Here is a 25,607-nt window from a genome sequence, read left to right as displayed (position 1 = left end):
GCAGCATCTGTGCACTTGTTCCACGTTTCAGTTCCCAGTAGAGTTAGAAGGGGATAGAAACAACTGGGTGTGCTGAAAAAGCCAGAGAAAGCTGTGGGCCAGCCTCAGTTTTCAAGAGCTCCTTGCCCCTTTTTAAGTGGCCCATGTGATTTTGGGAAGAGGGGATGGTTCAGCTGAGTTTGGTGTCTCAGGTAAGCTCAGTCTGTAGCGGAGCTGTGACCAGTGACTGAAACAGCAGAGTGTTTTCATGTCAGGCTGAGCAGAGCTCAGCATTGCTCATGTTTGCTGCTGTTCTGAGCACAGGGCTGATGGAGGAGCTGGCAGAGGCAGGCCCTGGCATTGGGCACAGCCTCCCCCCTGCAGCTGCTGGACAGGAGCCGTCGCTGTGCTTCCACGGGGCTCCGTACGCCGCGGCCGCGCTGCTCAGCCTGGGTATGTCAGGGGCTCCAGGGGCACACACCTGGGATTCTCGGGGCTGGGAGGGACCTCAAACCTCATCTGCTTGGTGGCCAAGAAGGCCAATGGCATCCTGGCCTGCGTTAGTGTCTTGGTTTGGAAAGACAAGTATCTGCTAGGGAAAGCAGGAGCCTCCCATGAAATGGAGAATGTAAACCCTCCCCACCCCTCTGAATTGCTATAAATTTTAAATTAAGGGGCTCTCAGGGCAAAAAATATGGGAGGAGGAAATAACAGTTCTTTAGTACTGTACTAGGGAAGAAAATAAGAAGATAAAATAAACACTGCAGTAAATTAAAACAACACTGACAGAGTCAGAACCCAACCTGACACCCTGTGGATCAGGGTGTTGGTGGCAGTCCCATTGGAATTGTGGCTGCAGTCCTCCTGCAGTGTCAGGGGTGGTTCTGTTGTAGCAGGATCTTGTAGAAAAGGGTATAGTCTTCCTGTGAAGATCCAGTGGAAGAAGAGGCAGCTGCTCCTCTGGGAAATCCAGTGGAGAGCCATGCAGTTATTCCAGGATCTCTAGATTATATCTGGGTAGCAATGCTTGGCTCCTCCCTCTGGGCTCACATCTCCCAATGGGATGCTGTAGTTCTTATCAGCCATGCAGTGACATTCAATATCAGCAGATGTCCCCTCCTGAGGGAGCAGTGATTGTGATCACTCAGAGAGAGATAAGGCAAACTGCCCACTTGACAAAAGACAGCTGCCATACAGATGGTGATAGAATACATCTTGCCTTGCAACCTGGAACAATTAGGAATGGTGTGGCCAGCAGGAGCAGGGAGGTCATTCTGCCCCTGTACTCAGCACTGGTGAGGGCACACCTTGAGTGCTGTGTCCAGTTCTGGCCCCTCAGTTTGGGAAGGATGTTGAGATGCTTGAGTGCATCCAGAGAAGGGGCTAGTGAGGGGCTGGGAACACAAACCCTGTGAGGAACGACTGAGGGAGCTGGGGCTGTTCAGCCTGGAGGAGAGGAGGCTCAGGGTGACCTTACTGCTCTCTGCACCTTCCTGAAGGGAGGCTGCACACAGGTGGGGTTGGTCTCTGACAGAACCAGAGGACACAGCCTCAAGCTACCTCAGGGAAGGGACAGGTTGGATATTAGGAAGAAATTTTTCACCAAAATAATAATAAAGCACTGGAATGCTCTTCCCAGGGAGGTGGTAGAATCTTTGGATGTGTTTAAAAAAGACTGGACATGGCACTTGGTGCTATAGTCTAGCTGAGGTGTGAGGGCATAGGTTGGACTTGATGATCTTAGAGGTCTCTTCCAACCTCATCATTCTGTGATTCTGTGATTCTGTGATTTCATTCCACAGGCAGGGACACCCGCCACTATCCCAGGTTGCTGCAAGCCCTGTCCAACCTGGCCTTGGACAGTTGCAGGGATGGAACAGCCACAGGGGATTCTCCTGGATAAAACCATTAGGAATATGCTGTTTTCTGTAGGATCTCATTTGTTGTTCTATGTGATGGTGTTTGAGGGTACCCAAGATGAGGGAAGAGATGAGAATCTTGACTCCATATTTCAGAAGGCTGATTTATTATTTTATTATATATATTATGTTTAAAATGCTATACTAAAACTATACTAAAGAAAGAGAGAGGACATCAGAAGGCTAGAAAAGAATGATAATAAAATCTTGTGACTGCTCACAGCCTCAACACAGCTGGACCTGAGATTGGTCATCGAGTAAAAACAATTCACATGAGACCAATCAAAGATGCACCTGTTGTTAAACCATCTCCAGACCACATTCCACAGCCATCAGATAATTATTGTTTACATTTCCTTTCTGAGGCCTCTCAACTTCTCAGGAGAAAAATCCTAGCAAAAGGATTTTCATAAAATGTCAGTGACAGTTCTGCTGCCAGTCAATCACAGTAACTCTCATGAAAGAATCAATGGAAATCAAAGTGAAAATGCCTTTATAAAGTAAGTTAAAAGATACATGCAAAAAGAAATTATTGAAACATGACACAGTAACATCCAATTAAACCTTAATTAAGATAATTAGAAGGTTAATAGCAAATCAATACATATTTATTGCCATAGTTTCAAGAGAAGTCAAAATATTAAAATGAGATAAATTGTTGGTTGTGTGCAGAACTGGAATGTGCTGAAGTGATAAATGCTGGCAGCTATAGTTCTGTAGGTGCAGAAAAGGCACTTTGCAATTTCATTTTACTCAGATATTCTAAATTCCAGTTTGTACAGTTGTATTCACTTTGGTAACCCATTCATTCAAAGCTGGGAGATTGATAGGATTTCAAACAGCAAGGAAATGGGTTTTCTGTTCTTAATCTATGACTCACATGGGTGAGTCTTAAACCTCCTAGTTCTGTACACTTGGAGTAAAAAAGATTCCCATGTTTATTTCACTAACTACATGTTGGGGATTTTTATGTGTTCAGCAAGTTAACTTAGTTTAATTTAATTTAATTATTTGAAAATTTGAATGCTAGGACTTTGAATTAAAACATTGCTCTCCAAAACCAAAGTGACTCTAAATCCTAAGGAAAAATGAAAATTAAATGCATGTCATTCACCATTCTCAAGCATTATGAAATGTTATGATGTGGGAATAAGTAAGTAAATAAATGTTTATTGCTTACATAATCATGTAGTGAATCAGTATGGAACAACCAGGGTTTTCTGATGGGCCAGGGATTCTCCAGGCTGTGCTGTTCCCAACAGGACTGTGGATAGAAGCACAGAGTTACAGCAGTCCCCAAATTAGCTCCCACTTGTGTGCCCTGCAATGTCCTAGAAAGCAAAATGAAGTGTTGATTTAATGTGAAGTTAGTCATTAGTTATCAACCCAAAGCTGGTGCCTTAAATAATTTTAGTATAGATCTATCAGCTCTGCCTAATGGTGTGAATAAGGATATCAAAATTACAAGGAATGTATTTGCTTTACACGGCAAAATGTAATTCCAGGGAAGGACTGGGACTAATTAGAGGGGCTTTGCTGTGTTAATATTCCTCCTTCAGGAGGATTTTCCTGAGCTGCAGTGTGAGGAGGCAGTGAAATGCTGGTTGGGATTTATACAGTTCCTTCACAGCAGAAAGCCTGAGCTGTGTTTTCATGGGGTAACAGTTTTGTTTTGATGCTCTCCTGGGCAGGAGGAAACCTCAGTGTGGTGCCAGAGCCCCATCCCATCCCTCTGGATTTCCTGAGCCACCGAGCTTTTGCTGCTGAGCCCGGCATGGAGCAGGTGGTGATGCTGACACTGGTGGGGATGAAGGCTCTGAAGAGTGCTGGGGAGCTCCTCCAGCAGATCCTGCTGCCCCCCATCAGGGATCAGCCTCAGAGTGCAGGTAACCCAGCTCTGGAGACCTTGGGCTATCCTGAGTAGCTCTTTTTAGCATGGCAGGAACATCATAGAAGATGTGGTGAAGGGGCCTCAGAAAGAATGGGTTTCTTTGTAACCCCCCTAAAGAGCTGAAGAATTTATCTTGGTTTGTTATGGGCAATCACAAACAGCTCAGGTGGGCATAATTTGCTTCAGAGAGCATCAAATGAGTTCCAAGTAGTGCTTGGGCTTGCAGAGCTTTTATGTAACACAGAGCACTGTGTCCCTCCCTGAGCAGGGGGAGGTAAGGCTGGGCTGGAAGTGGGGCAGGAATTTGGCAGTGCCAGCTCTGTTCTGTGACTGCAGTGACAGCCCTGGTGAGCAGAACCAAGGCCCCTCACGCTCTGGTTCCCCCACGGGAGGAGCAGGGAGGCTGTCCCCACACTGCTGCTCACATGTGCATGAAAAGGGCTGTCAGGCCGTAGGCAGGACAGGGATTTATGTAATTTCATGTGCAGGTTGCACTGAAGTGTGATAACACAGGAGCTGTAGGCACAAAGGGCTCAAGTCTGCCTGTCTTACACTGTGTTGTATCTGATTCTCCCAAAACTGTGTTGAAAGACTGCTTGAAATCCTGTGAAGTTCTGTATCTGAGATCTGAGCCAACAGAAACTTCCAGCACTCATGGATTTAGCCCTAAATACCTTCCTACATAGTCAGAAGACAACTTTACAACCCCAACAACATTGAAACCACTTTAGAGACAAGTCAGCATTCTGCTGTAGTTTGTTATTCTGCTAAACATTGCTTAAAGTGTTATGAGAGGTGCTAAAGGATCCATAATTATGGATTATGCTGTGCCAAGCCACATTGTTATCAGTGTACTCTCAGTGACTCCCTTTCCACTCTCCTCCATTAGCTGTGCTCTCTAATCAAATCATGGCACTTGCTCCCTGTGGCTCCCTGTTGATTTCCCAGATAGCCATTTTTTTGTTCTCCACTGTAATGGCATTTCTTAGAATTTGCATCTCATGGGTTTTCCCAGTATATTCCCTTTTTTTCATTACAGTCCATTCTGGATGAAACAGAAGTCGGAACAGCATTGGAACTTGTGCAGGGAAAAAATCCACATGAAATAAAATGTTTGTGTCCAAAAGAAAGCACAACTTCTACAAAACACAAGCTGCTGCCTGGTGCTAAAACCATTTTTCTTGATTCAGGACTCGAGCTGCTGGGCCTGAAGTGGCTGCCCCACCTGACTGGGTGCCAGGCCAGGGAGGTGACCCCTTTTGAGGCTGGGGACACTCACTGGCAGAGCAGCCTGGGCACGCTGACGTCCAGCCCTGTCCTGGTGTGCGCGCTCCGCGGCACCGACGCCTTCCTGGCCCTGGGAGCTGCCCTGCAGGGATGGACACAGAGCAGGGACAGGCTCTGCACAGGGGACAGCCTCCCACAGGCACTCATGGCCCTGACACCAGAGGTGACCTTCAGACAAGCCATCCTCTTCTTCACAGAGGCAGATTTGGTCACTGGTAAGGCACGGTTTTAGTGTGTGTGTTCTCCTCAGCTGTAGGGGGTATGGGAGTTGATTCACCTTAGACAAAGGAATCCAGTGCTGGGGGTTTTCTCAGGCACTGGAGAATGTAATAATGTGGGGGTAAATTCTGTGCTTGGCTGAATTAAGATGAGGCAATGAACCCAGCAGGAGCCAGCTGAGGTCACCTGCAAGGTGGCTTTTTTAATTAATGTGGCTGTGCTTGGCCTGGTGTCCTTTCTGATGATCTTGAGGTACTCCATAAGTACTAATTACATATGAGAGCAATTGGCAGGATCAGTAAATAATACCATGCATTTTAAACCCTTTCTGTAAGAGAAGCTGAAGAACAGAGCCCAAGAGCTCTCACACCTAAATGTGGGCCCCTAATTGTGGTTCCAGACTTGCAGCTTGATGCCTCAGCCTTGCCCTGTGCTCAAGGAGATTGAAGGTGTGACCAGTCTGTAAGAAAACAGATTTCTTGATAATTTATTTTTATCCTGGAGGAGAATGAAGAGAGGAATGGAGACCTTTGCTGTCAAAAGCTTCTCAGGGTTCGGTGATGTGTGCCAGCATCGATCTTTCAGCACAGTAAATTTGATAGTTTCCTCCTGTAGCAGGAAATGCATAGCCATGCCTCTTAAAACTAAATCACTGTGCAGACTGTGGGGTTATTGATACTGGATGGTTTAGAGCAGCAGAATACAAGCTCCCACTGTTTTCTTTTAATGTGAAATATTCAGAGAAGAATTGGGGCTGCCTGACTCCTCTCACCCAGAGAGAAACAGTTCTGAGCCCTGACAGTTTCTGGCAGGGAGCTGGAACAAGATGGTCCCTTCCAACCCAAGTCATTGTGGGATTTTATGATTACTCAGAGGCAGAGAGAAATCAAAGATTGTGGTAACACCATGTGTCAGCTGAAGGGGAGTGATGCAGTCCCATAAGTGCATTCGTGCTTTGAATTTACAGCCCTTCCTTTATCTTTCCTTGGAGAAGAAAAGTCCTTTGTCATCAACACAAACTTAGCCACTTGTGTCAAACCCACTGTGCCTGTGTAGTGTGCAATAACAAATTTGCTTTGCTGAATACTATGAAGAAAGATTTGTCTGGGAAAAGATCCTGGGTTTCAGCTCTCACAGCAAGTTTGATTTGTCAGTGAACTATGGGGGTGTTCTCTGTGAGACTGGGGAGCAAGAAGAGGAGCCTTCAGGAGAGAAGGCATCAGACATCCCCAGCTGGTGCCTTAAACTCTAAAGAGTTCAAGCACTGCAGCCCTTACTTAAAGTTATCTTGAGATGGAAAGGCAGGATAAGAGGAAAGCAGAGCTGTGAGCTCAGTTTATTGAGGGAGGTTGTAATGGCAGTGCCAGCCTTTTGCACCAAAGCCACTGTGAGGAACAAAAGAACACAGCTGAGGCCAAACTTCAGCATCCTGCACTGTCTCTTTAATAAGGTAATTCCATTTTTCCCTTGTGTTTTTATTGTTGTGAGAGAAATGGAGAGACCTCCCTGCTCAAGAACAATATTTTGTAGCAGGTTGAACATCTGCCCTGCTAAATAAAATTACTTTTGTCACCCTCCTGCCCCGGACATTGAAGTTTCCCATCTTGAATCCATAAAAATACCTGTCCTTCCTTCTCCAGATGCAGAGCACCGCCCTGCTGGGAAATTCCTGCCACCACCTGGCAGGAGCTCCAGGACTGAAGGGAAGACCACAGGTAAGCACCAGCTGCCTCTTGAAAAAAAAACAAGTTATTTTAGACTCTTAAATAGATTGAAGAAAACTGTATGTCCTCTGTCAGAGCCATTGAAATGGGATTAGTAAAACTTTGGTTAGACATCCTCATCCCAGGAAGCTGGGGAGGAAAGGCCAGCGGGGTCCCCCTGGTGCTGGGGGAAGGTGTGAGTATTGTCAGATTTCCTCTCCACGGTCCTGAGAACCACCTGCTGAGGGATGGTGTGCAAAGTCAGCTGGAAAAGTAATTAATGTTAGCTCTTTAGTAGCTTGTTTCAGGTGTAGAGCCCAGAAATTATGATTTTCATGATGTTTTAGAGAGGTGAAATCAGAGCAGAGGGTGCATTTCCTATGTCTCTTGTCATTTACATCCCAGTGGTGCCCAGGTCACCATGGGATTCACAGATCCTGAAAGTCCTTTCAGGTAACCCCAGCACTAAGGAAAAAAGCTGGTGCTGGGAGGATGAGCTAAAAAGTTATGAGACAAGGCAAGGACCTCAGGGCTGGTTCCACCTGTTATTTGTGCTCTTGTTATTGCAACAAACATGTGGAAAGAGAAAGAGAGCTCATTAGAAAAAAAACCAAATACTCTTTGGCTAAATACCTTCCAGATACATAACTATGGAAAGTAGATAGACATGGATTTTGGACAGTAATACCAAAAAAAAAAAAATTCTGTTTTGACAAACAGATTTTAGTTTTTTCTTATCTACCTTGCATGTTACAGTAGCTAAACTTGCCAGTCATTGGAAAATGAAGTCTTTTATCAGTCTGATGCAGGATTCCCCTCACTGTGCCCTAGATCTTGATAACTTCTCAATTCTCGTGTGCCTGAAGTGCCTTGATTGTGCTCATCTCCAGGTCACTGCAGGTTTTACATTAGACTGAAGGCAACATTTCTCTGTTGGCTTTTGTCCTAAGTTCTGATTCCCCAGGCTCCTTTCATCCTGCTCTGCTCTCCTGGAGAACCACTGGAGCAGCCACTCCTGGCTGCCTGGGAAAGGGCCAGGCAGGTTTTATCAGCAGCACTCAGGATCCACAGCACCCCTTTGTTTCTGAGAGAACATCAAACAAAACTCCAGAAACAGGGCAGCATCTGAGCTGACTGTGGAATATTAGGAGCACAGATAGGTTTAAAACCACTGTTAAACACTCCCTGAAATCCCAGAAAAGGTAACCAAGATCCAACATGATTTAGTGTCACTGTCATATTTGCTGAAAAATCCCTTTGCCAGGAAGGGAAGCTGAGAAGCCTCAGAGAAAAATGAAAACAATAATTATCTGATTGCTTCTCCTGTGTTTGCTGCTTTGGAATGTGGTTTGACCATTGTTTACCCACTGGTCATTGTTTGATTGGTTTCATGTGAATTGTTTTTACTTAATAACCAATCACCATCAGCTGTGTCAGACTGAGGAGTCAGTCATGAGTTTTTCATTGTCATTCTTGTTAAGCCTCCTGTCTGTATCCTTTCTCTATTCTTTAGCATAGTATAATATAATATAATATAATATAATATAATATAATATAATATAATATAATATAATATAATAATAAATCAGCCTTCTGGGAACATGGAGTCAGATTCCTCATCTCTCACCTCCTCCTGGGGACCCCTGCAAACTCAGCAATTTAGGACCTGCAGCCCTGCTCAGCCTGTGCTCCTGGGGTTACCAGAGAAGGGGGAAATGTGACCCCTCCCAGGGTGTCCCAGGACATCTGAAATCAATCCATCCATGTCCCTGTGTAACACCCTAAAATATCAGTGTGTAATATTGACTGCTTTATATAGAGATGATAGCACAATTCTCAGATTGTCTCGGAACTCACCAAACTCACTCAAATCTGCTTCTCTCCTGCAGTGGGTGAGAGCTGGAGGTGCCGAGCAGAATCTCTGTTCTCCTTCCTGCAAGCAGGTGAGAGAAGAGCAAATGGCAAAATGTCTTTTGACAAGGACTTGATGGAGCTAAATCATCTGAATGTACCAACCCAAAATAAGCAAAAAAAGGATTAAACCAACATTTTCCTTAGGCTGGAATCCAGCCTGATGCACTCTGAGCATGCCAGATGTGGTATCTGCTTGTCTTGAGTTCCCACTTATTTGAAGTCACACCTATCTGAACTATTATCTATAAATAGCATATAAACTAAACTCTATTTTTACAGTTAGGCTATAAAATCAAAACCTCTGTAATAATTTTTTGGGGGAGGCAAAGAGGAAAGGATTGTGAAGAATGGATCTAAAAATATTACAAAGTAGAGAAACGTAATAAAGACCAGAAAAGGCTCTGAGCAGCTGGAACTGGAAATCAGGCAGGTTTGAACATTGCCAAACAGGTCCCTCTGCTCATTCATGATCAGCAAAGATTGTTCCATTGGTAATTAGTGGTGTTTTCTCTTGTTCTTGTTTCTTGTAATTGCTGAGGAGAGAAAGCCAGCTCTGGGTGACAAGGTGTCTGACCAAACCAGGCTGGCAATCCTCCTGAATTGTCTAAAGTCCCTAAATATGCAGCAGGTAGTGACTCACACAGCAGAAGAATTAGAATATCTGCTCAAAAACATAGCAGATGGTGAGGAAAACATCTGGAGGCCACTGAGTGCTTACATAACACACAGGGGTGAGGTTGCTGAGGTGGAGCCCAGCAGCTCCCTGCACTTCCAGGCTGTTGCTATGGAACCTTTCTGCTCAGGAATGATGTGAGGAAACAGCACATCTGTAACAGGAGGGCTCCCTGCAGCACAAGGGTTAAGTTTCCATATCAAGTGGGGAGGAAAAAATCTTGGATTTTATTTTTGATCCTGTGTTTCTGTGCCATGTCCTGCTTGTCACCTGGAAATAACAGCATTAAATTTGAGGTAGCCTTGTTGATGCTTTGCTGCATTGACATCTGTGTAATTAGTACTGGGGTGTACAGAAACAGAAAATGACATGTTTTGTACCCAAACAGATCAGCTTGGATCAGTCTCAGCAGCCTGGAGGATGTTCCCCTGTGCTCCTGCTGATTGATGTGGTTCAGCACCAGCAGTTCCTGGGCCTCACAGACTGGTTCTGACACTACACTTGCCAATAAATCTCCAGAAAAATGTTATAAGGATAAAATATTAACTATACTCTTGGTAGCAAGTACTTTAGCAAGACTAAAAAGTTGAAAATGCTGTCATTTAAAAACGGAATTTATGTATTTTCTGCCTTTAAATCCATTTTCATCAGACAGCAAAGCTTCCTTGGTCTGGTTTGTTTTCTGCTCCTCATAGTGCTGCACCTTCCTGGCAGCTCTGCTGGGAGAGCTGTGTCAGAAGCAGAAGGTTTTTTACTGGAATGTCAATTTTTGGTAAAGACAATTCAATTAATTATTGGTTTATGACATTAATTGGGACCTGTCAGGGTTGTCAGTGCCTCTCTGAAACAGAGCTCTAAGATACACAGAACACCAGAGTAAGAATGTAAGAGCTGCTCAAGGCTCACATCACATAATCACCACGGTTCACATGAAAAATGCAAAAGGGAATATTTTATCTCTCTTAAAACATTAATCTCTAATATAAAGGTTTGAATCTTATCCGACAGAGCTGCCACAAGAACTTTTAGGACCTGGAGCAGATTTCCTTGACGGAGAAACCTCCAAACTTGGACTGTTTCAGATACATTTTTAATCTGAAAACCCAACAAAGCAAACCCAAATCAATAAATGATCCTCCATGCCCAGGCTTTTTATGGACTCATTTTTTGGTATTTTTATGCACTTCCTGCCGGGTTTCCCCATGCCCAGGGCAGCAAACAAACCCCTCTGTGTTTGTTGCAGGGGCACAGCTTCTCTGCACGGTGCTGCTGATCAAACCCGGGGTGTGGAGCCAGGGACTGCCCAGGATCCTCCGGGATCTGCACCTGGAGAAGTTCTGCGTGGTCGGGATGAAGCACCTGGAGCTGGGAGCGGCTGCTGCTGCCTCTCTGCTGCCCTGGGAGCTGCAGCAGGTCAGTGGAGGGAATGGCACTCTGTGTGGGGAGGAAAGGGATGAGCTGGGGATAGTCCATTCCTCAAAAGCCCAGCAGTTCCCACCCGGGATTTCAGAGCTGTATGGAATGTTATAAATGAGAAGCTTGACTAGGCCAATATTCAAGCAGCAATCAATTTATTAATTAATATGGTAAAGCATGAGCAATACAGCGCTGGGTGCAGTGGGGGAAGTTTTCCCTCCAGCTGCACACCGATGGTTGAGGCTTACAGGTATTTATAGGGGTACTCATCAGCTTTCTTAGCAGTTTCTATTCCAAATTTTTACTCATCAGCACTTTCTAGTCCCAATTTTTACATCACATTTCTATACACTATTGTGATTTAGTTTTTCTCAGGATGTATCCCAAAAGGAGTGTCCCCAGGTGGTGGTGGTCCAGTTTCTAAAAGAAGGAAGAAGTCTCCCATCTGGTGGGGTCCAGCTCCCCAGATGTGTATCCACCTTTTGATTTCAAGGACTATAAATCTCATAACAGTGATGTCCAGCTTCCCTTGGTCGAAACTATAAATCCTTGAGTTGATGTTCATCTTCCTTTCTCAAGCTGCTTTTCACTGTTTTGTTAAGGCTTGAGAAAAGCATGTTTCCTTTTTATATATTCTAAAGTTATAGTTTCAAAGATCCTTACTACAAGCAATATTCTAAAATTATACTTCAAAAGGTTATTCTTGCAAAACTCTTTAAGGCTTAACTACAAGCAGAAAGTTCGTGTCAAAAAGCAACATCCTTAACACTTTAATTCAAATGCTCCTAAATCAATTTAAGACTTATAAAGGTTAATTATGAACAAAAGATAGGTTCAAAGGTCTTCTTCCATGCTTTACTTTCTTTAGTAATTATTAGAATTCATCTTTATAACTGTCCCATGGTTGGTTTCCACACATATCACAATCACAAATACACACATTGCCTGTATGTACCTGACACCAAACACAGCTGTGTATTTCACATGAAACAATCAGATCAGCACCTCACCAGCACAGAGAGAGCTGAGGGCTTTTATCAAAGCCATAAAGACAGCCCTGGTTTCTCCCAAACGAAACTTTGGGGAGGATGTGGGCAGTACAGAGCTCTCAGGAGTCTGTTCAGCCCTGCCAAACAGGTGTCCTGAATGAGGGATGTGGGGGTCCAGGCAGCTCTTCCAAATGCAGTTTGTTGTATCCAAGGTGTTCCAGCAGTCCAGGGTCGTGGGTGACAGAGCTGTGCCCACAGGTGTCAGCTCCAGCTGCAGGCAGGCCTGGAGACCCTTTGGTTTTGGTTACAATGCATTATTTACTTTTCTTTTGGTTACATTGCATTATAGACTTTTCTTTGCTGAGTATCTTCATACAGTAGAACCAATCTATACCTTAACTTTTATCTATAGCCCATCATAACTACTATAATTACCATATTCATGTAACTATTCTCCAATTATTAGTACATTACACTCTCCAATTGATAGTACATTACAGTTTAAGCTAGAAGATGTTTTTCAGTTTTCTTGCAGTGAAAAATTCTGAAACCTTTTTTCTACTTGCAACTTTGCTGCCTTGTTTGCCTGTGCTCTCCTTCTGCTTGGTAAAAACATCTTCTTGTTTGAGGTGGGTTTATCCTTTGCTCTAAGCCATGAAAACCCCTTCTAACTAACACACCCTTTGCCTCCTTGGTTATCCAGTGAGACTGGCTCAGCAATTCTTTTCTTCTATATCAAAACTTGCTTCCATCTCTATTCCTTCTTCAGAGTTCATATTCAAAAATCTTTCTGCTAAGCATACACATATCTGTGAGACTTTCTTGTCCAACTTTCATCCTTCCCAACAGTCTGTTCCTTGTCCCAGGTCATTCCAGGTAGGGCACATCCAGGGAACACGTGTGCCTGGCTTTATTCCATGTGGTTAAAGCTGGGACAGCCTCCTGCCTGTGCCAGGGAATGCACATCTCTGGGGTGCTGTTACCTGAGATTGCATTGCAGGCACAGCTGAGCCCTGGGAGCCAGGCTGTAAAAATGCCCTGCAAGGAGAGGAAATTGTCCTTGCTCATGTCTAACAGGCAATAAAGAGGGTTATTAAATCTTAGGGCATTGTGGGGTTGATTAGCTAGAAATAGATGTTTGTTTCTGCTCTTTCATGGCATTAAAAACCTTTTCTTTCCTCAACCTGACGTACCCTGAGTGTAAGGGTACTGTGACAGCCAAGAAACTGAACTCTGGGCATTTGAGAGGAGTTGGATTATTATTTTTTTACTTCCCTTAGGGAAAAACAATCTGTGTTATTTGATTGCTTTCCTGAAGACCTTTAACTGCTTGGCTTTATAAAAACAAACATTTATAATTGATATTGCACTTGGGTTAAGTTTGGAAAGTTTATAAAATTGTCTCATAGAAATTCTTGGTAGATGCTTCCAGAAGAAAACAGGCACGTGCCAAGGCAGTGCTTTGGAACAATTAATACCTTCTGCATGGTAGCAGTGAGCACAGGCATCTGAATTTGAAATATTTACACTGACAAGAGAGATATAATGGCCATTAGGGTTGATGGGCATGTGCTTCACAATGTTACTTAATCACACAGCTAAAGACAAAATGCCTTTTTGATCATCTGAAACAGAAAACATCTTAAAAACCTCAAATATCCTCAGGAAGCAATGCAGATGCCTGAGGGGTAAATGTGAGGAGAGGTTGTTTCCTGAAAATTTCCTTGTTTTTGGATTTCTCCAACACACCAGAGCAGCTGTTGAGCATTGATTCAGTTGCCTTGAAAAGCTGGTGACTAATGAGGATAAAAATTACAGACTGTTCATGAGGAAAAAAGCAGGGTTTGAAAGTGAGGAAGCAGAGAGAGAACAGTCTGCCTCTGCTGAAGGGGAGCAGAGAGTGGGAAATGCTTTCTGCTGTCCAGGGGCCCCTGCTCCTTTTCAGAGCAGCAGCAATGGCCCACCCTGGGGAGGGCTGGGAAAGGCTCAGCTCCCAGGATAAGTAGGGAGATTTGGAAGAAGCCTCAGCAGGCTCCAGAGACTGGGTTATTTGCAAAATCCAGTGGGTAAGTGGCTCAATGGCAGCCATGGGGGCAGGGCTGTTTGTTCCAGCTAAATTCCTTGTGCAGCTTTTGGATGGGAGGAATGTTCATGATGGATCTGCTCCTCAGCCTGTGGCACAAAGGGGTGCAATGGTGGGCCTCAAATGAAGCTCCTGAAATGGGGGCAAACTGCTGACATTTAGCAGGTCACAGAATCCCAGACGGGATAATCCTGGGTTTGGGAGTGAGCTCTGGAGATCACCCAGTCCCACCAGGGCAGGATCCCTTTATCCACAGGGATATATCCAGTGGTTTGGGATGTCTCCAGAGGGGGAGACTCCAAGCCCTCCTTGGGTGACTGTTCCACAGCTCTGCCACCCCCCATGGAAGGAAGTTCTGTCGGGGTCTCTCGTTGCTCAGAGTGACCCCAAGAAGAGTTAAAAAGTCTCTTTTCCCAGCCTGGTGCTCAAAGAAGGAGTCAGAGCTCTTCATTTCTTGGTCTCAAGGTTGTTTATTGTATTTTATCTGCAAAATTCTTTCTCCTGTCCAGCTGAGACATCCAGCAGGACAGTTCCAGGCACTCTGCCTGCCCCCAGGGCAGTGTTATATCTTTATACTAAAAACTATGTATACAATTACTTTCCAATACCTATCACCTGTGTTAGACAGTGAGCTTCTACTCTGAACCAATCTAAAAGTGTCAACATCACAGCAGGAGATGGAGGCCAAGAGGAAGAAGGAGAAAGGCTGGACATGCCCAGTTCCCTCCATCTTGCCCCCCTGAATCCCCATACCAAAACCCCAAAATCTACTTTTTCACCCCGTGATAACTTCACTATTATTCTACCTAAACTGTTGTGGCTTCATGTAAGGTTGGTAATTTTCTCCATGGGTCATAATCAAACCCACAGGGGCATTTTGGGCTCTGTGCCAGGGTCTCTGAGCCCCCTGGCAGGGTCCTGGCCATCCTGGACAGACAGAGGGATGTTCTGGGTCCTGACAAAGTTCTTCCTCAGGTGGAGGTGGAATTTCTTCTGTTTTAATTTCTGGCCATTACTGCTGGTCCTGTCACTGGGCACTGCTGGAGAGAGCCTGGCACTCTCCCTTGGCACCCCTGGAGATATTTCTATGGACTGATGAGATGATGAAATATCCTGCTGAAGAAGATGGAGCCAGTGTGTCTGTCCCTGCTAGAAGTTGTGTCCAGGGCTTGTTCTCACTTCACCTGGAGATGCTCCAAAATCCATCTCTAGAGAACCCCGAGTGCTGGTTTGTTGTGTTTTGAGAGCAAATCTGGGTTTATTCACTGCAAGCAAGACAACCTCACATCTCCTTTTCCTTTCTAATGTATTATTTACATACACTTGACAAATAACCTTGGCAGCACCAGCTCAGCTCTGTGATTGCTTTTCCAGCTGAAATAGTCCCCCTGAGCTCAGAGAGGCATGTGGCCTTTGGAGCATGAGAAAAAACACCTGCTCTGCTCTTTGCTGAGGTTATCAAGTCACAGGAGCCACAACAAGATGTTTTATCTGCACTTTAGTAATGATTATAGAAAATAAAGGTCATGTAAATAGAGCTGACATTGTCTCCCCAGCTTCCAGCCTGCCCTGGTGGTGCTCAGGCAGCAAGGAGAGCCTGTCCCAGGGGGTTCTGCTGGATCTGCCTCCCTTCAGGGCCCATCCAGTGATCTCAGGGGTTCTGCTGCATCTGCCTCCCTTCAGGGCTCATCCAACCTCTGCAGATTGGAAGTTTAGGCTTTATTTTTCCACTGGGGCCTGATCTTGCTGTGGGGGATTGTTGCTGTTGTATTGAGGACAGGTGAATAAAGCAATATACAGACTCCAAGGTCTCAGAAGGCAAATGTCCAGTTTATTGCACACCACATCATTTTTTTTAGACATTTAGGATACAGCTGGACCTGACTGGTCCTCATCAACACCTCTCACACCACTGGCAAATTAGTAACAGCACCTTCTTGTAAACATCTTACAAGAAACAACATGTTCAAAACACCAGCTGCAAAGATTAAGGATTATTTTAATTCTTTCTCTGAGCTTTCTCAAGCTCCCCCAGGAAAAGGCTTGGGAAAGTTTATCTGACTTTCTCTCTCTGACCAGACTTCAGCAACCACAGGGGATTCCCTGCAGCAGCAGGGACTGGGCTCAGGAACTCCAGGGTTCCCTCCAGCCCCATCCTGCTCCTCCAGAGCACAACTCAGGAACTCCAGGTGCCCTCCAGCCCCATCCTGTGCTTCCAGCAGTAAATGCAGCTGCGTAATTCCTCTGCTCTTTGATCCCCTCAGTCCTCCTGGGCCAGGGCACAGCTGGAATTTCCTCCTCTCAGGGAAACTGCTCCTTGAATTGCAGGCAGCTGCTCAGGGATGTGGAGCAGGACGGGGATGGAGAAAGGGCAGCACCGTGTTTTGAGAGCAACTTGGCAGAATCTGGAGTGGTGTGAGCAGTGAGAGGAGCTGCCAGAAGCTCCCTGGCACCATCAGTGACCATTAGAAACAACATCATCTTCAACCACAAGCCTGTGGATTTCCTGGGGAGCAACCAAAAGACAAAAGAGTTTTGTTATTTAGATCTAAAATCACTGGTTAGAAGCTCTGGAACAAAATAGTTTCATTTATTCTGGTCTGTTTGACAGAAACTGAATGTTTTCTTTGCAGCTGTTTCCAACCTGGATGAATATTGATATGTTTTATCAGTCCTTTTGAAAGCTGTCATGAAAAATACCACTGGCTTTTCATTGCCCAAAGAGAAAACCCATAGAAAAGTGGATTAAATCCATTTTTTTTAACTAACAAAAATTTTCAAGCAGGAAGGGATTATTTTGTATTATACAGAACTGAGTGAACGTCACCATTTCTCAGTGACAAGCTGAAATTTTTCATCCTCATACAAGCAGAGCTGCTGTCACCAAAAACCCCTGAGTGACAGCTGTGACCCTGTGCCCAGGGGGCAGAGCACTGACAAACACCACACCCAGCCCTAAATACATCACCAATTTAAGCACAGAGGGATTTGCTCATGAAATATTTTGCAAATGGAGGGGAGAATATCAGGCTTGAGCCCGTGGTTGTCAATTCATAACCTATTTCTCAGAGCTGCAATTTAGGAGCAGAGAGTGAGAGAAGATTTGGGTCAAAGGCACTGAATGGTTTCACGTGATAGAAAAGCAGAGAGGCCTTGAAGTGTTTTATCTCCATATTTTTAAATGAAGTGATAGGATTTGCTTTTGGAAATGTTTTATCTAGAGAATTGCTATCCTCTGCTGCTTTTAGAAGATTAAAAAATAGAGGAATTAAAACCTCTGGGAATGACGTGATTCAGCTGAATCAAATGGTGTTTCTTTCCCCTCCTCTTGTTTTTATTTCCTCAAAAACTGAGGAAAAAAAAAAAAATAAACAGCCACGGGTTGATTCTGGCAGGGAGCTGGAAATGCCCTTGTTTTCTAAACTGGAGAGAACATCCAGCCCTGGCTGCTGCTCTGTGGGGTGCAGGGAGGCACAGCTGGGTGTTCCTGCCACCTTGTTTGGATGGAGGGGCAGGAGGAGGCACAGCTGGGTGTTCCTGCCACATTATTCAGCTGGAAGGGCATGAAGAGGCAGAACTGGATGCTCCTGCCCTGTTATTCAGCTGGAAGGGCAGGAGGAGGCACAGCTGGATGCTCCTGCCACATTATTCAGCTGGAAGGGCAGGAAGAGGCAGAACTGGATGCTCCTGCCCTGTTATTCAGCTGGAGCAGCAGGAGGGGGCAGAGCTGTGGGCACCCTGACCTTGTGCCCAGCCCAGCCATCTGCAGCCTCCCAAGGTTCTCCTTGATTAAAGCAAGCAGCAAGGCCAGAGAGCTCTGCCACCCACCCGGCCCAGCTCTGCTGCCGGGGTCCCAGAGCTGTCAGTCTGTCTGTCCCCAGCCCTCAGAGCAGCCTCTCCTCACCTGTGCTGTGGTTATTTCTTGTCATTTCCTCTCATCCTTCCCCAGTGCACAATCCCAGGGTGTTCTGACCCCACAGCTCTGCTCAGGGTGGGCATGGGCTGAACTGGCTGTGCTTGGGAAAGAAGCAAAAGTGGAGAATCTGCTGTGGAGCAAAGGGTGTCAGACAAGGCCGGGAGAACAAACTGATTTCCTGCAGCCCCTGGTCTGACCCTCCTGCTTTTATGTTCTGCAGTCCTGATCCTAACCAGTGTCTGGAGTTCAGGAGAAGCAGGGTGTGTGTGTGGGGGGGGGTTCCTGCCATTTGTGAGTTCAGAAAGCAAAGCTCTGGCATTTGTGATCCATCACTTTACATCAGCTGAAGAATTAAAACGTGGCTCCTCATCCCAGGGTATTTATGACCCTGCTGTTCTTGCTTGTGTCAGTGCTTCCTCCTGATCCAGATGTCCCCCTGAAGGAACAGCCCTCCTGTGACCTGCTGGATGTCACAGGAGGAGCTGCTGGTTAGTAAAACAAATGTACCTAGTAGCAATAATGGAGGTCCCAAATACACTGGCAACTCTGACTGACCAAGGAAATCAGAATTAGCATGAGGCACTGCTGATGGAAGAACATTTTTCTGTTCATCTCTGGTCAAGAAAGGTAAACTGAGCCTGGAACAGTCAGAGGAATGACATGAGGATGGCTGGGGAAATGGAGAATCCTTTCAAGAGTTAAACCAGACCTTGGCTCCTTTGACCCAAAGCTGAGAAACAAATCTGATTTCTGATAAACACTTCAGGGTAGGAAAGGTCAGAGGTGTAAAAAGAGTTACTTAAAATAAAGTCCAGATAATGGCACAGGAACAATTGGGCACAAAGTGGGCACAAAATGGGCACTGCTTGGTGTCTAAGTTCTAGATTTTGGAATCTTTAGTACACCAGCAGTGTGACGGTGTTCACATGGGCCTGAGGATGAGGGAAGAGATGAGGCTGTTTTCAGAAGGCTTGATTATTTATTATTTTATTATATATATTATATTAAAACTATACTAAAAGAATAGAAGAAAGGATTTAACCAGAAGGCTGGCTAAGAATAGAAAAAGAAAGAATGATAACAAAGGTTTGTGGCTCGGACAGAGAGTCCAAGCCAGCTGACTGTGATTGGCCATTAATTAGAAACAACCACGTGAGACCAATCACAGATGCACCTGTTGCATTCCACAGCAGCAGATAATCAATGTTTGCATTTTGTTCCTGAGGCCTCTCAGCTTCTCAGGAGGAAAAATCCTAAGGAAAGGATTTTTCATAAAAGATGTCTGCGACACCAGCAGTGTTTGAAAGAGGAGAGGAGACAAGGAGCAGCAGCAGATTTGCTTACTCACAACTTTCCCTCCCAGCCAAAGGAAAGCTGGGGTGTTCCCAGTGCTCACCAGCTCCTCATGATCTGTTCATTTCTGATTTTTCTCAGGATCCAGCTGCTGTAGAAGCTCACTGTGCCTACCTGACCTCAGGCACTGCCCTGGTGCTGTGCCTGCAGAGACCCAATGCTGTGAAGAAGCTGCTGGATCTCCTGGGACCAGAGGATCCTCAGCTGGCCCAGGCACTGGATCCACGCCTCTGGAGGGCTCAGTATGGCACCAGCACAGTCCAGAATGGATTTTATGGTAGGTTTTTGTAAAAGAAAACTCCAAAGACTCAGATATACAAAAAGCCAATGTGTTATGTTATGTTTGTTCCCTCCTGTCACTGGATCTGTCACTACAGATCCAGCCTTGGCAGGCACTGCAGGACATTATTCCCCAAGAAACTCTCCCTGTGTTCTTGGTGGCTGAGCTGAGTGTGTCTCAAGCAATGAAATATTCTCCCAGAAGATAAATTCCAAAAGGCTTCCTCCCGGAGCAGCCCCAGCTCTGCCTTTATCAGAACACATTTCCTTTGATCTCTCTTTGCTTGGTCATTTTGTACTTTTAGCTTGGTTATTTTGGAATTATTCCCAAGAACCCATCTGTCTTCCCTGCCTGTGTGTCCCTTCCTGATGTCTCCATTACCCATTGGCCAGCTCCAAGATTTCCCAAAGACTCCAGGACATGCTGTAACATCTCCCAGTGCTGGGGGCTGGCAGGACAGAGGTGACCCAAACCTGCTGAGGCAAGCAGGGAAACTCAGCAGCATCTGGAAAGGCTCTTTGCAGCTGGCACATGGGCAGAGGCACAGGGCAAAGGCAGCATCCTTGGAATTCTGCCCCATCCCAGCTCCTCTGCCAGCAGGGAGGCACTGGGATGTGTGGGGGGGGTGGGAAATGATGGGAAAATGGGAAATATCCCTGGAGAGAGTAGTCTGTAGAGAGCCCAACATCATTGCCACAAGGAGGGGAGGGTGCCATTCCAAAATTCACATGGAATTAAGGATGGTTAGCTCCCTGCCTGTGTGTCTCCTCAGGAATATAAAAGGAATACAGAAAAATAAAGCAATAATTTCTGTAAATTCAGGTGAGCTGGCAGGCACTGTGTGCCCAGAGTCCCAGAGGAACTTTCCTGACAAGATCCATTGGATTATTTGGCTTTTCCCATTGTGCCTGGGCTGTGAAGTCACTCCCTATTTCCATCCATGTCAGGTGGGCTGCTGAGAACTGGCAGGGAGGGAAGGAGCCACAGCTTGGGAGAGAGAACCAGGCCCTTGCTGCAGAACCTCAGGACTTGGGATCTCAGGAGAGATCCCACAGGATTTGTGGGAGTGACTGAAGAGCAGGATCTACTTGTACAAAAAAAAAACAAAAAAAAAACAAAAAAAAAAAAAAAAAAAAAAAAAACCAAAAAACAATCAGGGCTCTCCAGCCAATACTTTTCCATTTCCAGCCCCTGCTTCTCTTGCTCTTGAGATGAATGGCTGGATTGTGTATCCAGATTGCTCTGAAACTCCTCAGGCATGGCTAAGAATGGGTAATAAACATCCCAAATTTCATGTGTTTACTACAGCTGGAGCATCCCCAGCATAGCTCAGTGAAAATGAGCAAGGGGAGCTGAGTCTCATCCCATTTCTGTTGGGAGTTACAGGGAGATCCTTGGATGTTCTGACCCCCTTCAGCCCCCCAGGCTGGGATCTGAGGTTGCTCTGAGCTGAGCCCAGGACTGGCCCACAGAGCCCTCCCTGCACCCATTGCAGGAGCAGGGATGAGCTGGAGCTAACTCTGATGGACCTGCCCATCTGCTCTGCCCTGGAGCCATCTATCCATGAGCAAAGGAGTGTTCCCAACCCCCTGCACCTCCCACAGCTTTTCCTCCAACACAGTTAAGCTGGAAGAACCTTCAGTGAGTAACTGGGGGACTGTGCAAGCCCATCCTCCTTTCCTAGCAGGGAATACCAGGCTTTCCTAGCTTTGCTCCAGCTGAGGAAGAACTTCATTTAATGCCTGAAGCAGAGCAAACTCCTACTATTTCCTCCCAAAGTGACAAAGGAAATGCAACTGAGATGAAGATGGGGTTCCAGGGAGACTGGTGATCCAAGAAATGCAGCTTTAAACCTGTAAGGCTGAGCTGCAGAGGTGAACCTGCAGCCTCCCATCTCCTCTGGGCTTGGGAAGTCATTGGACAGTGCTTTTTGTGCTTTTCCTTGCATCCAAAGAGCTCTTACATGTGCACCCTACACTGTCTTGTACCTTGAGCAAAGTGAGAGTAAAAGGCTCATTTGGCAGCATTTGTGTTCTCTGTAATGGCACCAGTGATGGAAGATTTGGTGTGGAGCTATGGAAAGGATCCAGCCCAGCTCATACACTGGGATTTAACACAACCTCAGGATTGTAAACTGCTGCCTTAAGGGCTCTGGCTATACAAACCCTGGAATTATGGTGCTCCAGCAGGGCTGAGTGCTCTCAGGTGGAATCCTGTGAATGGGCAGCCTCCAAGGTGGGAATATTTCAGAGGATATTTGTAACCAGGAGCATGGATCTGTGCCAGCACATTGACAATCTAGCTAAACTCCAATAGAAATAGCTTTTCCCTCTCTAATATTTTCCATCCACAAATCTCCAAACATTCTGAGTAATGCTTTATAACACTGTTGCTTTATAGGGAAATATGCTGAGCCTGGAGGGACCTCTCGAGTCACTGGGTTCAGTTAATTCCCTCACAGACAGCCCCATCACGTTTTCCCTTCCATGAGCACCCACCCCAACTGGAAGGATGTCACAGAGCCTAGAGAGCTAAAAATCTTCTTATATTTTCAAACTTAAATATAGCCACATACACTCTGTGCCCATTTGTTCCTGTGCCATTATCTGGACTTTATTTTAAGTAGCTCTTTTACACCTCTGACCTTTCCTACCCTGAAGTGTTTATCAGAAATCAGATTTGTTTCTCAGCTTTGAGTCGTGTTGGGTCAAAGGAGCCAAGGTCTGGTTTAACTCTTGAGAGGATTCTCCACTTCCCCAGCCATCCTCATGTCATTTCTCTGACTGTTCCAGGCTCAGTTTACCTTTCTTGACCAGAGGTGAACAGAAAAATGTTCTTCCATCAGCAGTGCCTCATGCTAATTCTGATTTCCTTGGTCAGTCAGAGTTGCCAGTGTATTTGGGACCTCCATTATTGTTACTAAGTACATTTGTTTTACTGACCAGCAGCTCTTCCCCTTCAGTAAGGACAGCCTGGTATGATCCAGAAGCAAGGGAACAACAGGATTTAGAGCTGGAATTGAAAGGTTTCACAGCCTCCTGAACATGATTCCCTCAGCTCCACTGTTAGGAAATAGAAGGGGTCTTGTTTACAAGAGGAAGCTGCTGAGTGATAGTAGGACAAAATCAAAATACCAAGGAAGCAATGGAACTATTCTAAATATAATGGTTTAAAATGTTTGCTATTACTGTACAGAACAGCTGGCCTTTAAAGCAATTACTGCAGTGAGTTGCACATCATCAATCTCTCCAAAAGATGAGTGTGAGTCTAGAGAATGTTTAATTCATGGCCTGAGAGAATCTTCTCATTGTGTTTCTCTCTCAGGCTCCAGATCCTATGCACTGGCAGTCCAGGATGTGAAGCTGTTTTTCCCAGAAGGGCTGTGCTGTGCCCAGGCTCAGCCAGTGCAGGAGCAGGAGGTAGGAATGAGCCCCTTCCTGAGCTGACCCTGCCGTGCCACCCTGCTGTTTTGCTGTAGATAATGCAGCTCTGGGTGTGTTTCCTGAGCTGCCAGGCTCTCCTGGTCCTGGGCATGTTCCTCCCCCTGCACTGAGCCCAGCAGCCTCGGTGGGGAGGAGCTGCTGCAGATGTGTTTGTTCAGCAAGCTCTGCTGTGAATTTGGGAGGGCTCAGATCAGCATTGCTTTGGAGCAGGGACAGCAGCCTCACCCTGGCTGCTGAGCACTCTGCACCCAGGAGCTGGTTTTTACCAGCTTTGGATCATTCAGGGATGGGATGGCTGATGATGGGAAAATGATTGGGATGTGCTCAGCCAAGGGATGGAAATGTTTGAGTTTGCTGTGGCTCAGAGGTGATCCAGCTGAGATGCCCTCCCAGGAGATGAGCTCTGGAAATGGCCACATCTGTAACAGGCTTTATTTATGTGGGTGTGCAGCTCAGTGCAGGGCACACTGCCTGTCCCAGTTCATTCAGGGACACAGGGAGCTGCTGCACCCCAGTGTGGCACTGGGGAAAGCTGTCGGACCCTCCCAGGCTCTGTTTGAGCTCCTGGCCTTGAAAACCTGGGAGTGGAGACTTTAAAATGATGGCTGGATATGGGACCTTGAAAAGGATGATGAGATGCTGCGCTGAATTAAACTTCAATTAAAAAGAAGGATGCTTGCAAAATGTTCTTGTCTCTCCAGACAAGCAGGTGTTTTCTAGGCTGGCAATTACAGAAGTACACCACCACAACAAAAGCTTCACAGCTTGCCTGAATCAATACTTGAGGAGTGTTATCCCTCCTCATTAGGTAATGTGTTCACATGACTTGCTTCTCCCTCCCTCCTGCAGATCCATAACCTGAAACACGACCCCATCCTCAGCCTGGGAATCAGGAAACAGCACAAGATCCTCACCCATGAGCCAGGAAAACACCCCAGTGTCCTGGGCTCTGAGCAGCCAGGCAGTCCTGGTAAGGAAATGTAACTCCTCTTATAGATTGGGGCTGCTATTGATTAATTGGACAGCAAGACAAACCATCTGGTGGCAGCAAGATTGGGTATTGATGTGCTTTCAGAAGGGAGAGACAGCTCTGAGCTGCAGAGAACAGCTCCAGGGGAGTCCAGCCTTTAACTGTTCACCTGCCAGCCCTTCAGGGCTTTACAGACAGAGCCGTCCATGAAGTCTGACCTTAACAGCAGCAGCAGAACAAGTACTGACAGCACAGCTGCAGTCAGAGCAGCACTTGTTCCTCTCTGAGCCCTCCCAGGTGTCTCAGCACACCCTGGTGGGTTGTGTCCATCCAGAGCCTGCCCTGGAGAGGCTGCAGGGCTGGGCAGGGTGAGCTGTGCTGTGCTGTGAGTAGATAAATATCAGCTGGTGCAGGGAGTGCTGCTGGCAGCGGGGCCAGAGGCCTCTCCTGAGCTGAGCTGAGCTCTCATTCAGCTCCCAGTGCTGCTGAGCAGCTGCCAGCTCCAGATGACTCCCAGCCATGGCCAGGCTGGCTTTGACTGGGAGCTGGAGCCTCAGCCAGGCTGACACTTTCTGAATGCAGCAGCTCCTCAAGGCTTTTCCTGCTGATTTGGCTTGATGGACATGTGTAAACACATCTGTGCTGCAGGGCAGGAGATGGCTCTGCACGAGGGGATGCTCCCACCTTGGGATGCTGTGGATTGATCCCAAGCCTTTATAAACAAGCAGGGACCAGGTGAAAGCAACCCTGTGGTGGTCCCTGGGGAACAGAATTGTTTAGAACAATTATTCCCATTCCTGTAGCTTCAGGACTGATGTGGGCAGCTCAGAGAATGTTGCTGTGCTACACCTGATCACTGCAGTCCTTAATCCCAGCAGTGGAACCTCAGGATTGCTGTGGGTGGGAGAGGAGCAGGGTAAAAATGACAGAATCACAGCCCAGCCCTGCCTGACACAGGATTTTGGGGGGCATTGGTCACTTCCCAGCAGTTGCAGAAGTGCAAGGGGGGGTGGTAAATCAAGTCCTCTGCTCCTGGGGTGAACACCAAGTCACTTTTGTGCAAGGAGTCTCTAAAGGAAGATTTGTCCCAAGGTATTTGAGGAGGGTGTTTTCCCCATCATCTTAGTGCAGGTTTACTGTGATCAAATAATTTGATTTGTAGAAGAGATTACATAAAACAAAATAAAATAATAAACCAGCTTGTTGTGGAGAGAGCACAGGTACTCTGCAGGCTTTGCACAGCTCAGTGTCAGGAGCTAATCTCAAAATACATGCCCCTAATTTTCTGCTACACGAGGATATCTCAGCTTTGAAGATGCCTAAGCAGAGCAAAAAGGAAAGCTGTGTACAGCTCTGATGTGTTTGTGTCTCAGAAAATGTATTTCAAAGAGTTACTGCCCTGGAAAAGCAAGTCCACGTGATCTCTGAACTGTCAGGCACGATCTCATGAGTGCCTCCAGCAAAGCAGACACATCACTCACGTTCTGGGCTCTTCTTGGACACTAGAGGAAGCTCTTGCACACAAGGAAAGCTCCTTCCAGCAAATAATTATCACCAAGCTGCTGTCTAATG

The 25,607-nt window shown here is 46.1% G+C and overlaps 1 protein-coding gene across 1 annotated transcript in view; it reads left to right on the top strand.

The window, feature by feature from the left end:
• Positions 1-25,607, top strand: part of DNAAF8 (dynein axonemal assembly factor 8) — a 99,272-nt gene that overhangs the window by 60,915 nt on the left and 12,750 nt on the right. The window contains exons 20-28 of the mRNA XM_058816287.1: positions 304-432; positions 3,590-3,811; positions 4,983-5,291; positions 6,936-7,010; positions 8,888-8,941; positions 10,829-10,998; positions 19,424-19,619; positions 22,947-23,041; positions 23,915-24,035. Of these exons, the coding sequence (XP_058672270.1) occupies positions 304-432; positions 3,590-3,811; positions 4,983-5,291; positions 6,936-7,010; positions 8,888-8,941; positions 10,829-10,998; positions 19,424-19,619; positions 22,947-23,041; positions 23,915-24,035 (1,371 nt within the window). The remainder of the gene's footprint in view (positions 1-303; positions 433-3,589; positions 3,812-4,982; positions 5,292-6,935; positions 7,011-8,887; positions 8,942-10,828; positions 10,999-19,423; positions 19,620-22,946; positions 23,042-23,914; positions 24,036-25,607) is intronic.

This window comes from Ammospiza caudacuta, chromosome 17 (genome assembly GCF_027887145.1).
Source record: "Ammospiza caudacuta isolate bAmmCau1 chromosome 17, bAmmCau1.pri, whole genome shotgun sequence".
Classification (NCBI taxonomy): Eukaryota; Metazoa; Chordata; class Aves; order Passeriformes; family Passerellidae; genus Ammospiza; species Ammospiza caudacuta.
This window is presented reverse-complemented; position numbering and strand designations above follow the sequence as displayed.